Source organism: Haliotis asinina, chromosome 7, assembly GCF_037392515.1.
Source record: "Haliotis asinina isolate JCU_RB_2024 chromosome 7, JCU_Hal_asi_v2, whole genome shotgun sequence".
Classification (NCBI taxonomy): Eukaryota; Metazoa; Mollusca; class Gastropoda; order Lepetellida; family Haliotidae; genus Haliotis; species Haliotis asinina.
Window position 1 is genome coordinate 31936277 of NC_090286.1, and position 15094 is coordinate 31951370.

At 38.4% G+C, this 15094-nt stretch overlaps 1 protein-coding gene across 5 annotated transcripts in view; it reads left to right on the plus strand.

Annotated features, from left to right (window-relative positions):
• LOC137291646 (microtubule-associated serine/threonine-protein kinase 2-like) overlaps positions 1 to 15094 on the plus strand; it is a 187744-nt gene that overhangs the window by 53203 nt on the left and 119447 nt on the right. For all 5 annotated transcript variants that reach the window (XM_067823062.1, XM_067823058.1, XM_067823060.1 and 2 more), the window contains exon 2: positions 2045 to 2156. In XM_067823062.1, coding sequence (XP_067679163.1) covers positions 2045 to 2156 — 112 coding nt within the window. The remainder of the gene's footprint in view (positions 1 to 2044; positions 2157 to 15094) is intronic.

The following is a 15094-nucleotide window of genomic DNA, read 5'->3' on the forward strand; positions in this document are numbered from 1 at the left end:
AATGAATGAGATGTGACGTAAGGCTGTCAAGTTGAAAGTGATGTTACCTTGATTGAAATAAGAGTATCAATCATAATGTTTTTTTTCCTATAGACTACTAGTGCTTATTTGAGAGAATGGCTTGGAGACGATGTGGTTCCTTAATAATAGCAGTAGCAAGAAGGGCATTTGTAATGTTCTGAATTCTACACCATGGAGGGGAATGCTCAGATCTGATCATTGTTGTTATTATTATTACCTGGATAAGGTCAATAATCACATGACTTATTCGTATGCCTGAAATATGCACTTTCAAGGTGTTGAATTTAGGTTCACTGACATTATGGAGAACTGAGTGTTCTCACGTTCTTTTCCCTGCCTGAAGTATTCACAGTAATGTTTCTCCGAGGTTGAGGAATGCTATTTGTCCTTGAGTGACCTTCCTCTGAAATTGTTTTGGATAACGCCATCAATTTCAAGTCCCCATGGTTGATAGTCTGGCCTGTAAATGTTCTCATTTGGCCCTCTGTCTGCACAGAGATTCGTATTGATTTGAGCTGAAGCTGTCAACAGCAAATGCTTTCATGCTTTCCTGTGTTGCTGCTTCTTGAGGGAGATGGGAGCCCCTCTATGGTGTTCTGGACCGAACAGGGTCTACCTGGTGAGCAGATGGTTGATGGATTGAGTCCTGGCCTCGTCATACCAAAAGATGTTAAAAGATGTTGGTGGTTGTTTTCTGTTGCGTATTAAGGGGATACCACCACCACCACCAGCATCATCATCACCATCATCATCATCATCATCATCATCATCATCATCATCATTTACATCCTCTTCTTCACAATCATTGTTTACTTCACTGTCATCATCATCATCATCATCATCATCATCATCATCTTCAACATCATCTTCATCATCACGAGCAGCAGCAGCATAAGTGCAATAATATTGAGCAGGGCCTCCTTCCACAAAACGCTAAGCTGATTGTAAGTCATTAAGGTAAACTTTGTGTAATGTTAAAGAATGGGAGTTTAACCTTAGTAAAGGTTGCTGCGTGAAAGGACATAAAATGGACATAAAACTTGTTATCGTCTCCTTACCTTTGGTAGGAAATGGTGCTGTAGACAACATTCGTTTCCAAGGAGCCAAGGGGCAGGTGCCACAACCACAGATGGAAGACAATGTGTTCAATCCCTGTTATAATGTCATCTGTGTGACCATGGGTTATTTGTCACCGAGTTGATTTTGAAAAGTCTTGACAGGTTATTTTAATGGGTGAAGGATGTTCCAATTATGCCTGGTCCATTTTTTGTCAAACCTGTACATTTTTCACAAGCTGTAATTAAAAAGTTGCCTTCACTTGTGCCAAACACAAAGTGCCTGCTGCTGTTAGAAATGGCCTCAAAGTTTATTGAATAATGCATATTGCTATGTAACTCACTGGTGAATATGATAAGAAGGTTGACTATCATTGACAGAACTGATAGCAACAGTACTGATAAATGGTTGAAGTTGCTTTTAACAGCAAGACTGAAAAATATATTACATAGCCTCTGTCAGACAAGTAGCTAAAGTGAGCCACAGTCGTATGATGATCTTGAAAATCTGACCACATACCATTGTTTACGTATACTTCCTGAAAGATTTCCTGTCATTGAGGATCATATTCATGGTGCCTGCAGCGTTTTAAGTGTCTGTCTTGTAGAGATTAGGTGTGTGACAGACTATGTATGTATATTATTATACTCAGTTCCTCAGAGAGTCATAATAGTATGTAGACACTTCATGCCACCCAACAGTTGGTGTTTTCATGGTTGCAAGAGTTTCGTGCAGGATTTGCAATGGATATTTTTTCCTAGCTTTCTCTTTTTTCAGTGGTGAAAATAATAGTGCACAAGGAAGTCCTTCCTAAAGTTTATGGTTGCAGACTCCAGTTAATTCAAATGCCGCTTGGCAGGATAATCCAAAAGGATGTTTGGATTCAACTGGGTGTGGGTTGATGTTTGCACGTAATTGTAGAAAAAAATACTTATTGTTGCAATAAAGTGTTTTAATTGGTTTCCAGACTGCTGTCTGCTGACGATCTTCAGGAGTACTACAACATTGATGATGTGCAGTGTCGCAAGCTGCTAATGAGAGCTGTGGAGAGGGCGAGAGAGGAGGAAGAAAGTGATGAGGTAAGGTAGATAACTGGAGATTTTAGGCTGTTGTGAAACCCTACAAACTCATTGTTGACTTTCAGTTCAGTGTTCATTCAGTTCATTTCAGGACTTCATGCATGGTTGTGTTTTTTAGGTAGAATTGTGGCAGTGTCCAGGATGTAACAAACAAAAGTGAATGAACAATTTCATTTCATCATTTGAGTGTTTTGAACTCAAAGTATGCTGATTCAGATGAAAGTATAACAGGTATCATTCATCCTTTGTGTCCTGTATCACACTGTGCAGAATATTGTCACACAGGATATTGTACCGGACAGCAGTTGGATATTGTGCTTTTATTTCCATCATTTTTGTCATCTCATGATTATTTTAAAATGCATCATGTCATTACCACAAAGTTGCATCTCTACAACATCTGTCTATATTAATTGTGAGACCTGGATTTAAATAGTCATGAAATGGAAACTTTGCGTTGTGGACCTTCTGGAACAGTGCTTATTTGTTCAGGCAGGATGTGTATCCCCACAAAGTTTGACTCAAACACGGACATTTTGAGGATTGACATTCCCGATCTTGCTGTTGATCATTGTCCAGTTAAAGAACCTGTGCATGTTTGAAGTATGAGGGTCTGTGATCTTATCTACAACTTCATTGGTTTGTGAGTGAAACTGGAAATATGTATCCACTATGCTCTGACATCAAGTGCAGGTATTGTCGTCATACATGACTCTTATCATCTTGAGATGAAATATAGGTGATGGGGGATAGTTTTGACAGAAGTCTCTTACAAGGTTGAAGTTCATTTTGACTTCTTTTGCCTGTGAAGACCAGGTTAGAATGACTCTCCAGCTACTCATACTAAATCTGATCTAGTCAGATCAGTTGATCAGACTCCCTGATTTGGTTGATCTGCAATGTCATCATACCCCAATTGCCTAGATTGATGTTTATGTTGTCACTCAATGGAGTGTCTGGACCAAATTTGATTAGTTGCACACTGCTGCCACTAAATAGCTGGGAAATTGATGAGTGCAGTGTTAAGGAAGAAAATACTTTGGACTAGCAATGTTTTTTGTGGATAAACTCTTTGACAGTCTGTTGATACTACCTCCCCCTCCTCTTCTTTCTGTCTTTCTCAATAAAATATTATTCCTTGAATTCAGTTGGAAATATCTCTTTAGGCTTGATGGGATATTGGTGGTGTATGATCAAAGGGGAGCAACTCTGTATGCATGAAAATGTCAGAATTTGTGATTTTACAGGTGTTTCAATTTACTCCGTTAAAGATCTCAGGAGGGTTGAAGGCACATGGTAAGCTTTAGGGGACAGGGTATGGTTGAAGTTGCAACTGAAGAAGCAGAAATTCGTGTATGAGGGAAGCAGGAAACAACTTGTACATCCCTGCCACATCTGCGGTAATAGCTGACATTTACATTGCTTATTAATCCAGAAGCAAGGAATGCTGACTGGAGGCACCATCATGTACAGCTGTGTTTGACTCGGTCTTGTCTGAGTGTGTGGGGTGGTTTAGACTCTACATATTCTGTGGGTGGGGCTCCAAACTCTATTTATTTTGTGGGTGGGGGTCAATGCAGCTGTATTGGTGAGGTACCTCTCTTGAATCTCTAACCACATGGACTGCACATGTACTCATAGTGGCTGAGGTTGTAGGGCATGTAGTCTGATGCATCATTATAGAGTCTACCATACAAATGGTGAACATATCATCAAAACTGAACTCATATACATAAGAACAGAACAAAAATCACCAAAGTAGGAAAATAAACTTCCAAAACTGCAGCAATATCTTGTAAAACAAAAACAAACGCTCTATGATGGAAAATATTTGTTTGAAATGGAAACAAAATCAGCTACAAAAGCACATGAGAATGGTCGCAGAGCATACAAAGCGGCAGTCATAGCATTAAAAAAACACGGCATAACTGTTGCCACTGATGGTGGCAATGGGAGACGAACAGGTTTTGGTCATTAATTGTTTTGTCACAGTGAGTCTAATCTTGAAAATATGATATTGGAATGTAGCACATCAACCCCCTATTGTATTAAGCTTCAAACCAATTTTTATACTTCTCAATGGCTTGCAATGCTACACGATTTGGTCCCTCGAGCGACCGAATAATAATGTTTTAGTGTATTCAATGTAAAAAGAAGTTAAAAATTTTGTTAATTTGCATATCATGTATTTTGGCATCTTTCTTGTTTGTACGGAAACTCATGCTTTTTCGTGCATTTCATTTTGTTTGACTTCATTTTTTAGATATTTCCTACAAGGAGGACATTGAGGAGTATGACAGTATTAATTTTATAAATCCAAGTGGTAATGCTGACTTGCTAATTTTTGTGGTGAAAACAGTAGTTTCAGCTTTAACAATACAGGCTCATGTTCAAAATTCTCTAAGGTTGTAAGTCACAAATCTGATACTTTAACATTTGTGTGAATTGTGACATATATGTTTCTGTGTTTTAAATGCTTACAAGTTCATACTATACAGAATTTTGCAAGATGTTCCAGAGAGCTCAGTTGAGATGTGGTGTTAGTTGGAGTTACCTCCCTTCTCCCAAACCTGTTGGACATTTCAGTGCTCATGCTGGTGCAGCGATGACTTACATTATTGTGACCAGCTAATTTGCATATCACATGACCAGGTTTCTACTGCATAAAGCAGCCTATGGTTGTCATAAGTCTGTCTTAAGCCCTGGGAATTGCGATCACCTAACTGCTAAGATCACTTGTACTAAGGCACCAGACTAAATATTCATAATTGTGAACAAATGCTTTACTATCTGAGAAGTTTCAGTAAATGTTTCAATGCAATTATTTTTCATAATTATTAAGATATTCTGCTGCAATGGCAACAGTAAATAGTTTGATGATGTATCTGTAGACCATGTTGATGGTAATCCTTAAGTCTTTAATATGTGCTACTTAAACCTTACAGCCATTGTATAGAAAAAGTAAACACCCAGTGGGATTCATTTATCAGTGAAATTGTGACTGAAAATAAGACATTTTGAGTTGTTATTGACGTCATGGTGATGGAAACAATGAGTGAGTTTAGTCTTATGCCACATTCAGCAATATTCCAGCGATATTGTTGCGGTCTATAAATAATCGAGTGGTCAGCAGCATGAGCATTGATTCATGCAACTGGGAAACAATGACATATGTCAGTCAAGTCAGTGAGCCTGACCGCCAAATGGTCGAAATCTCACCTTTCACGACAAGCAAGGGTTGGCAGAGACTAGTTCTAAACCAAATCTTCATGGGTTGGGAAACAATAACATGCAGCAAGCAAGTCGATGTGCCTACCCTTCTGTTAGTTGTTACAACAAACATTGGATACTGAAGACCAGTCCTTACCCAGATAGTCATGGATACAGTGTACATGAGACAGGAATACCACGCTTAATTCACTGCTGTTATGCAACAGAAATAATTATTTGGCAACTTGTAATAAATCGTTAACCACAGTGTAAATTACGGAATTATGCAATCAGTGATGATTTGCCTGTGTATTAATCATGTGATACAGTATTTTGTGCTTGGTGGAAAAAATGCTTTTTCCCACTTGCTTGCGTGTTTTCACAGCAGTACATTTAGCCAACAAATTGTACATGATGGCAACAACGTCTGATTAAAATACCCTAATGTCTCTTTGCAGTAACAGACCTCTTAATATTGCATTATTTTTGTCTGGATTTGACATGTATAACACATCAGTGTTTGGACTTTGCTTTTCCTATAAGCCTCATTCCAAACACATTGAGCTTGTCAATTCACAGACTATTGCAGATATTGATTGCAATGGTTACCATGGAAACCATGAAAACCATGAAAAACAAATTGTTTGCGGTAAAATCCAGCTTGAGCAAATATTTCCAGATGCAAGATAGCTATTACATGGCTATCACTTAGTTATCAGCTGGTCAAACTGAATACTGTCTGGACTGACAGACCATGGGATTTCAATTTTGTCATTTCGCCTGTTGGACTTCAGAAGTAGCCATCAAAACTATCTTGTCATTTGTCATGAAGGGTTATATAAGCTGAGGACAGCTGGTACTGTTTTAACTCTGGTGTAAAGGTGATAAAATCAGTAATGTATGCTAGGTGCATTCTATTGATTTTTTTACACTTGAATTATTTACAGATTTCAGTTGCTTGAATTATACTGATTTTCATGAAAGTGTTAAGTTCAGTTTCAGGTCTAGTCTTTAATTTTAATAGTGGATGAAGTGAGTTAGGGAGTATTTCAGGGCACAGGTACTGGGATACAGATATGGGGGAAATTTGCAAGGGCAGATAGGTAGCCAAGTGGTTAAGGAATTCACTCACCATATAGCAGACTGGGTTAAATTCTTCAAAGGTATACATTGTGTGAAACCATTCCTGGTGTACCCAGCTGTGATATTGCTGGAATATTGCCTAAATGCACATTGTGGACAACAGCAATCATTTAATAATTTTCTGTAAATAATCCAAGACATTGCTCTTTTTTTTTTTAATATCAGGGATGTTTTATGTGAGTAAAACACAACAGACACCGTCCTGCCCGCCTTCCCTCCTTTAAACAATTGGTTACAGCATCCACTTGTCATACTGAATACCCAGGTTTGATTTTCCCACATGGGTACAATTTGTGATGCCCATATCTGGTGTCCCTGTGACATTACTGTAATATTGCTATAAGCAGTGTAAACACTCACTCGCTCACTCAAAAGGGTAGACATATAGGGATATGTTAGATGTGTCAGTGGATTTTAAGCTGTGGTGTACTATTGATAAGCGTATTATGCCACAAGGCCTGGTTACAAATATTGCCATGTTGATTGTGTCACATGACTTGCGGCACACATGAACCACAACTTATCAAAGCCACTGCAAATGGATCATTCGGTCTTGTGTGTCCTGTGGGATTTATTTTATGTGTCATGGCTTTCTAGCAGCATTTCAGTGAAAGCACTAAACATCTTTTAATCTGATAGTCAATTGTTGATAGGTTGCAAAACATGAGTAAGGTTTAATGTAAGTATTTACTTGTTTAACTAGTATAAGTAACATCTGATTCAAAACAATTCACTAAAACAATACATGGCACAAATTCAAATTCTATATATGACATGGGTTTACATCTATCTATCTATCTATCTATCTATCTATCTATCTATCTATCTATCTATCTATCTATCTATCTATCTATCTATCTATCTATCTATCTATCTATGCTACTTGTTTCTCTGGTTATTAGTCAGTCCTAATCCTTATTCACACAGGTCAGTTAATAATAGGATTAGGTGCTCAGTTTGACACATGCCACTGGTTCCCAATTGCTCAGATTGATGCTCATGCTTTTGATCACTATCTTGTCCTGGCTCATTTGTTTGCAGACAGCTACCATATAGCTGGAATATTGCTGAGTGAGGTGTAAACTAAAGTCACTTACTCATTACTGTAAATATTGTATCAATGTTCACTTCTATTGTGTCCCAGTGGGACAGCAGTGTAACATCTGCCAAATTGTACAACATAGACATGTGCCAACCTGGATCCCAGACCTAGACCATTGAGGTAGCCAAGTAGTTTGTGCATCACTGATGGTTGGGGTTTAAATACCCACATGGATACATTGTGTGAAGCCCATTTCTGGTGTCCCATGTAACAATGTAGATGGAATATAGCTAAAAGTGGTGTTTAACTAAATTCCCGTGTCCCAAACCTTTGATAGGTGGTGGCGTAAAGTCTTCACTCATCACACTGAACAACAGGGTTCAATTTCCCACAATGGACTATGTGTGAAATCCATTTCTGGTGTCCCCACTGATACTGCTGGAATATTGCCGGGTAGAACCATACTCTTGCTCACCCCCAGACCCTTTAGAATAATTGAAAATGGAGTCCCAAAGCAAGTGTAGGCTGATTTAGCAAGTCCATATTGCCACAGGGTGACCAAAAATGGTAGCTAACCCCACAAGCTGCTACTACAACTATTGGAAGCTTATAGTAAAACATGGGGCTTGAAACGGCTGAGAACAAGGCCCCGTTCAACTAGGTGTGTCATCATAATACATCTTGATATGTACAAAACACCTGTTACTATCAGCATGGTCCCTTGTGTCTACCTTCAGTTTTTGGTGATGTACCTCCTGTTTTCACATTGTGTATTGTTTTTTATAAAGAGTGATATCATTTTTTGATAACACCCTTTTTTTAAGTCCATATCTGTGGTACTTAAGTTGCCCTTTGACAACATGTTTTTCTGTTCTAAACTTATTCATGTTTGACATATTAATGGGGGGAAGTGGGGGGCGGGCTTGTTAAAGCCCCAGGCTAGTGATCCAGCAAGATTGAGGTGAGGGGAATGAGCCCACCTGTAACCGGGTGTAAAAACCATGGAGTCGACATTGTGTGCAGACTCTTTCAGTGTTGTCACAACCCCTAGTGTACAGAACACAACCCTGAGCACTTAAAAGAACCCACTAATCCGTTGGTATATGACCAGATGGTGGCCACACGAATACATGCAAACACCTAGTTGCGGGTACAGAAACATGCAGTAAACTTGGACAAAGTACTGTGACTATGTGTCCCAGTGTCCAACTGTGAATTGTGTACCTTGTTAGGATAAGAATGCCACAACAAAACTCAGTGCGCCTAATGGCAGCAAGAGTTCTATACTCCCATGGAGTTGAGATTGATAATATGATGAAATGTTGAGACTGACATCCAGTGAATGAGGGAATCATATACCAGCACCTTGAGCAAGCACTAGGTGCATGGATATGTGCACTATATAGATATCCTGTAATAGAAATAATAATAATAATAATAATTGTCACAATATGGCTGAAATATTGTTGATGTGACATTAATTATTAACTTACTCAAAAGGCCTGTGATTAAACAGTCGTTTGCTGTTCCTATTACACTGTTGTGACAATCTGAGCTGGAGGCTCAGTTTCTGGGATATATATCCCTACCTGTTGGACTTTAGTTAGCTGTACGGAACATCTGTATATAATTCATTGAAGTTATGGAGAAGGATGACACTGCATGCACGGAAGCTCATTTGAAATGGGAATTTCTTTTTCTAGTTGTGAAGGATGAAATTGAGTAAATATGTGGAAATGCTGAGGTGGATCTGTGTTGACTTTAAACATGGTGGCATGCTAATTTCATGAAAGGAATGAACTGCAGTGACCTCACAAGCGGTGTCTGTGACGTGTATTTCACTGATAGTGAATGTGACTATATCATGGAGAGCTGAGATAAGTTACTTACATGTGTCATCACTGTCCTTTCCACCATTTCATGAAAACCTGTGTGTTGTTAGGCAACAGGTGGACAGATTCTTAGATTTAAAAGTGTTATAAATAACAAGATAGTTTTCAAGCTGTACCAAAGACTGTGATATTTATTGTCTAAATGTCATCCTGATCTCGACTGAATGCTGGGAAGATCTGGGACAGGTTCATTGACTGGAGTCCATTATCATCCAACAGTGACTCGTTTATCTCCCTAGATGTACATAACTAACAGTTGTGTGGTGAAACGTTGGACAGATGAGTCTGTTGTTTTTGTGCTGAAAAGGATATTGTATATGTGAACAAGCTGTGTGAACTAATCAATACTATGGCTATAGGTGGGAATATACAGCAAGCCCTTCATAGCAAGTGATTCAGTTGGACTGGTCTGAGAGCAAAGCCTTTACACATGCTTGATAATTCTATGGGAATCTTGTTGCCACTGTTGTCAGGTATTCGGTGCTGAGGAGAAGACTGGGTTGTGTAGCCAGCTGGTAGAAATTCTTCTTTCCCCAGTTACCAGTTAGTTTACCTTGCAGACATCCACTCACACAACAAAGAATCTCAAAAACTAAGACATCAGGCATTTTTACATGTGCATAGCTGGAGGAATTTGATATAGTGTTTCTGTGTTGTATTCTCGGTTTATCCTGACCTGAAATGTGTGAGCTGGGCCAGGAGGCTGTGGGCTGCTATATAACCAATAATTAATGCTTTATTGCAGCAGGTCATTATGTTTTCATTGTGTACCTGGAAAGCGTCTGTTTATGTGTTGATGTAGATTTAGTTTGTTTGGTCAAGTGTGAGAGAGAATCCCTTGGCTCTGGGGATTTCCACTACTTAGTGGTTCTCGGTTGACGGTGTTGTGTGTAATTGACAGTAAGTAGGATTAGATAGAGGTTCAAGCCCTGTGACCACTGCGGAGTGTAACTCTACATACTCACTCACAGCATGGTGTTCCAAGCAGTAGGGGAGCACCCACCACACTCAAAGACGTTCATATATCGACTGGTTTGTATTCACTCCGATCTAAGGCCTACATTCTTGAGCACTTGCTGTCCGCACGTTTCCTTCACTGACGTAAAAGAAACAATTGCCTCGGTGGAAGCAACCTTTTCGAAGTGTTGTTAAACAGAGTAGTACTAAGGAAACAAAGCCTAGTCTGCGTAAATGGTGGAAGTGAGCACCTGAGATCGGAAATGGAGTCAGTGTGATAGTCTGTGGGTGGAGTGTGACAGGTGGAATACTGCCTTCCTGAGGGTCAGTCCTCCCCCTTTTGACTTTGTGCGTCTGCTCGTGGTTCAGGCAGTTCCTCTCCTCTCCCACACACATATCATTGGCGTAGGTATTGATTAACAGCTTCTGAGATGTGGATCACAATCCACTGAATACTGTGCAGCTTAAAAACATTTCCATGCGAGGTGCAATGTGAGGAAGACTCTTTCCAGTCCTGACTAGGAAGTTGTGCCAGGAAGCTGGCAGAAGACACGGACCTTATCAGTTGGACACTGGTCATTACCTTGTGTCCAGAGACAACTGTAACAGACCACAATGGTGACCAGGGTGGAAGGACTACAACTTGTCTGCTCTCCAGCATTTTGTTTACAGTGTTGACTTAAAGATGGGCTGATGAACTGTAATCATAATATGGAGAAACACCAGCAAGAAAATTGTCATATTTTGTTCATACTGTCTTGAGTGATATCAACGGGATCATGTCTCAGAATGGAAGATCGGAAGACATTACTGGATATCAATGTGTACCAAACGAACTGAAACTTAACGAGTCAACAGTATATGAAGAGGAGGTTCCAGTAATTGTACGGAGAAGAGGATGTATGCTTCGTGTCCGGATAACTTCCTTCACGGACACAGAATCCGAGGGAGATGCACCCACCACTGTAGGTTGTCTTACATTTTCATATTTCACTGGAATCATTAGGTCCATGTCATTCATCATTTTTATTTACCATTGGTGTCATTCCTTCTGTGAATCATTTTTGTATTATTTTTCAACATTTTTATCCCTGAAGTATGTTTCTATATTCCAGTGCAACAAGCGTGATTAATTTATGTGATTTTCTTTTATTTTCAATCAATTTCAGTGATATATATTGTCTGGCATGTCTATTTCAAATAATCAATTAGTGCTTTAATTATAGAATGACGTTAATTTAGTTCCATATTCCTTTCAATGTATTCTTCCATGAAGAGGAATTTGTAATTAAAGCTTTTATATCAAGTTTGTCATTGGTTAGGTCACGTTTTGAGTGTAAGTGTTGTTGTATACAAGAGCCAATTAGTGTTGATTACTGTTATTGATATAGGGAAACAATAGGGCTAAACAATTAGTGTGATTTCTTATTGAAACCTGGCAATGATAGAGTTCTTGTTCTGTGTATACATGCATTTTTATGCATTTTTTTCAGGTATGACAAAATACCTAGATTGTTCATTGTAATTGATACTCAACATATAAAGTTTTCTTGACCGTTTTTGAGTTGTACTGAGAAGAACTATTGAGAAATGGGTCTTTGTATTGCATTTAGAAATGATACACTTAAGGAAAAGAGTTTTTTTTTATGGATGAGAAGGATAAAGTAGTAAGGATATACTCCGAAATGTTGTGTTTCTCATTATAAGGAAGTTGACATCCATAAATACTCTCTTCCTTATTGAGAAATAGTTTTAAAGGTATTAGCTTAAATTAGTGTCTGTGCAGGTGTTTTGTGTAATAAATTACTCATCCTTACTGAGATCATGAGGTTTATTCCGTTTTCTTGATGATTATTTTAGGGTCTTAAGTATGTAGGACACCGGAGATATGTAAGTATGGTATATGTCTATATACTAGTATATAGCATTCCACCAGTTAATATATATTGACCTCCCATGTTATATTCTGTATTCCTGCTGTGACAATATTGCCCGCATTAACCTAGCACTACATACAGCCAGTATTTACCTCGCAATATTACATGCGTTCATATATTGGCACGCAACTCATGGCATAATCTCATTAACACACCATCTACTTACAACTTATTGTTTAAAAATGTCTTAGAGTGCAGTTTGTGGTCGTTAAGTTTCCAAGTGTTCAGAATGCACAGTTTTATGCTCAAGGTCAAGTGTCAACTAATCGCCTAAAAACACTCTTGGTTTATTGTCAATCTTGATGCCGAGGCTTTCAGTTCTGCCAACATTACAATCAATGGACAGTGATTGGGAAAAAGCGATAATGACTACGTGGGCGACTTGAGTCGCTTACTGCAGGCGTGCTCAGGGAATGGTGGTCTTGAAAATATGCAGTTTGACATTTTTATTGGGCCCGATTGGTTGTCAATACTGAACTGAGGGGGACAGATTTTATTCCAGAAGATTGTATGTTTGGTCGAATAAAGGATATGTTCTTGATTGATAGATATTTTTTTTGAAATTAATGGTATTTTCCATGTTTCCACGTTGGTTGTTGAAAATTATATGTAAAATTATATATTATCATTATATGATGTCAGTGGCATATGCATAAATCTGATATCTGATAATATCTAATTATAAGAATGTACAAATTTGAACGGAATGGTTAAAGGTCTTTCTTTTAAGGAATGAATTTACTTGTTATTTTGATATAAGTTAGAACTAACATTAACAGCTTTTCTACTTATTTCATTAATATTCCTTGCAGGTTCAGAATGCAGGTGACTTTTTCAGCAATCCTCATTTACTGTTATAATTTCTCCTTATACAGAGTGGTTAGTTCCAACCAATTGTTCCTTTGTTTTGATTGATTTATTGCAAAGCAGCCTGCAACTCCATGATTTGACGTCATGGCGAAGATGTTGATGTGTTTGTGTCATAGTTCCTTCATGAACTGTTCAAGTTGATATCCATCCAAACTTTCGAATTCCACGTTTTGCAGACAGTTAACTTAAACTGTTGTCAATATGAAAAATAGCCTAACACAGTTTTTAATTATGTTTTGTGTTCAAATAATATTGAAAGTTCTTCTCAGTAGAATGGAATTCAAGAAATAGAATCTGCCTGAATGGATAATTTGTAAATTTTATTAGTGTTTGTAAAGTGAATTACAGATATTAAATCCTCACTGATTATTTTCACTCGTACTCAAGACTTTTTTGTGACTTATGAACTGTCCAGTGTCCAAAATAGTTTCCAAATTTGGTGTTTAATCATGTCTGAAAGTTCCTAGCCCACAAAATATTTCACTAGCCCGAAAATTGAATGTGGTCATTGGTTTCATTATGCTGGTAGCATGATGAACATTTCCATCAGGCCATAATCTTGCGTGATTTAAAAGTGTGTTATGACTTATAAAGTTGGCTAGAGTGATATATTTACAAAATGATCCCATGAAACTTCACTAGCAAGTCACAACTGAATTTTTAGTTGACATAGGCAAGAGGGCCAGTGGCTGTTTCACAAACTGGAACTCTCACCTATGTGTCCTTGGGTGTACTTTACGTCACAAGTGTATGGTTACAGTTGTGGAAGAAGACAGCTGATGACAACAGCTGACTTGTGATTGTATCTCAAAATATGCCATTCCCTAAGAACAGTGTTTAAAGTAATGTCAGTCTCTTATCTGTGGAATTTTAATGCATTTTTTCATGGAACATGAATGTGCCATGTAAAGGCTAGATCAAATTTCAGATGCTATCTAACTATCTCACTGTAATATGCCTGATGTCCCTGGGTTATAATTTCTCAGGTAACAGATATTATCGCAGGTTGCAAGACAGTGTATGCTGAGTGGCAGTAGTATTATACATCTAAGTCTTGGAAACTGGGTTGCGACAACCATGACATACAACCTAATTATGTATGAAAGTGTGCTTTCACAGTTGAATATGTTACATAATGTGAGTCAGGTATAAAAGACAACCATCCACGGAATGTTCACACCTATCTGCAATGGCTGACAGCTATCCAGGCGATGTTCACGTATGTGGCAATGGCAGTCCCTCATCTGGGTCATGTTCACATTTGGCTGTCACCTGTCCATGTCATGTTCACATTAAAATGGCAGTCGAGCTGTCAACCATCCAGGTAGTGTTCACACTTGGCAGTCAGAGCTGTCAACCATCCAGGTAGTGTTCACACTTGGCAGTCAGAACTGACAATCATCCAGGCCATGTTAACACATCTGGGTGATGTTCACACTTGCAGATACAACAATCCGGTTCCAATAAGTGTTGAGGATGAATAAGTTACTTCACAATGATTTGAAGGAAATTGAAAAAAATGTATCTTTTGTTAAGAGATAAATTTTTAATATTTTTTCACTATCTGCCAACAAAAATGCTTCACAAAAGACATTTGAGTTCTCAAGCAGAGATATAAAGCAAGTTTCAATGTTAGCATTTGTCCTGTCAGACATTGATGGGACCATTACTTGTGTGATAAATCCTATAGCTAAGGCAACCAATAATCATCCTCCCCCAGTGATCACAGAGTAAACACATGCAAATGAACGGTCTTCTTGTTCCATGGCTAATCACACCCTACAGTATCCCAGTGGGAATTGTAGAGTAGAAAAGGTCCCAATTATCTCACAATCATTTTAAAAGGCGACTAAGATTGGGTTAGTGGCCAACAATTGTGCTTGAGTA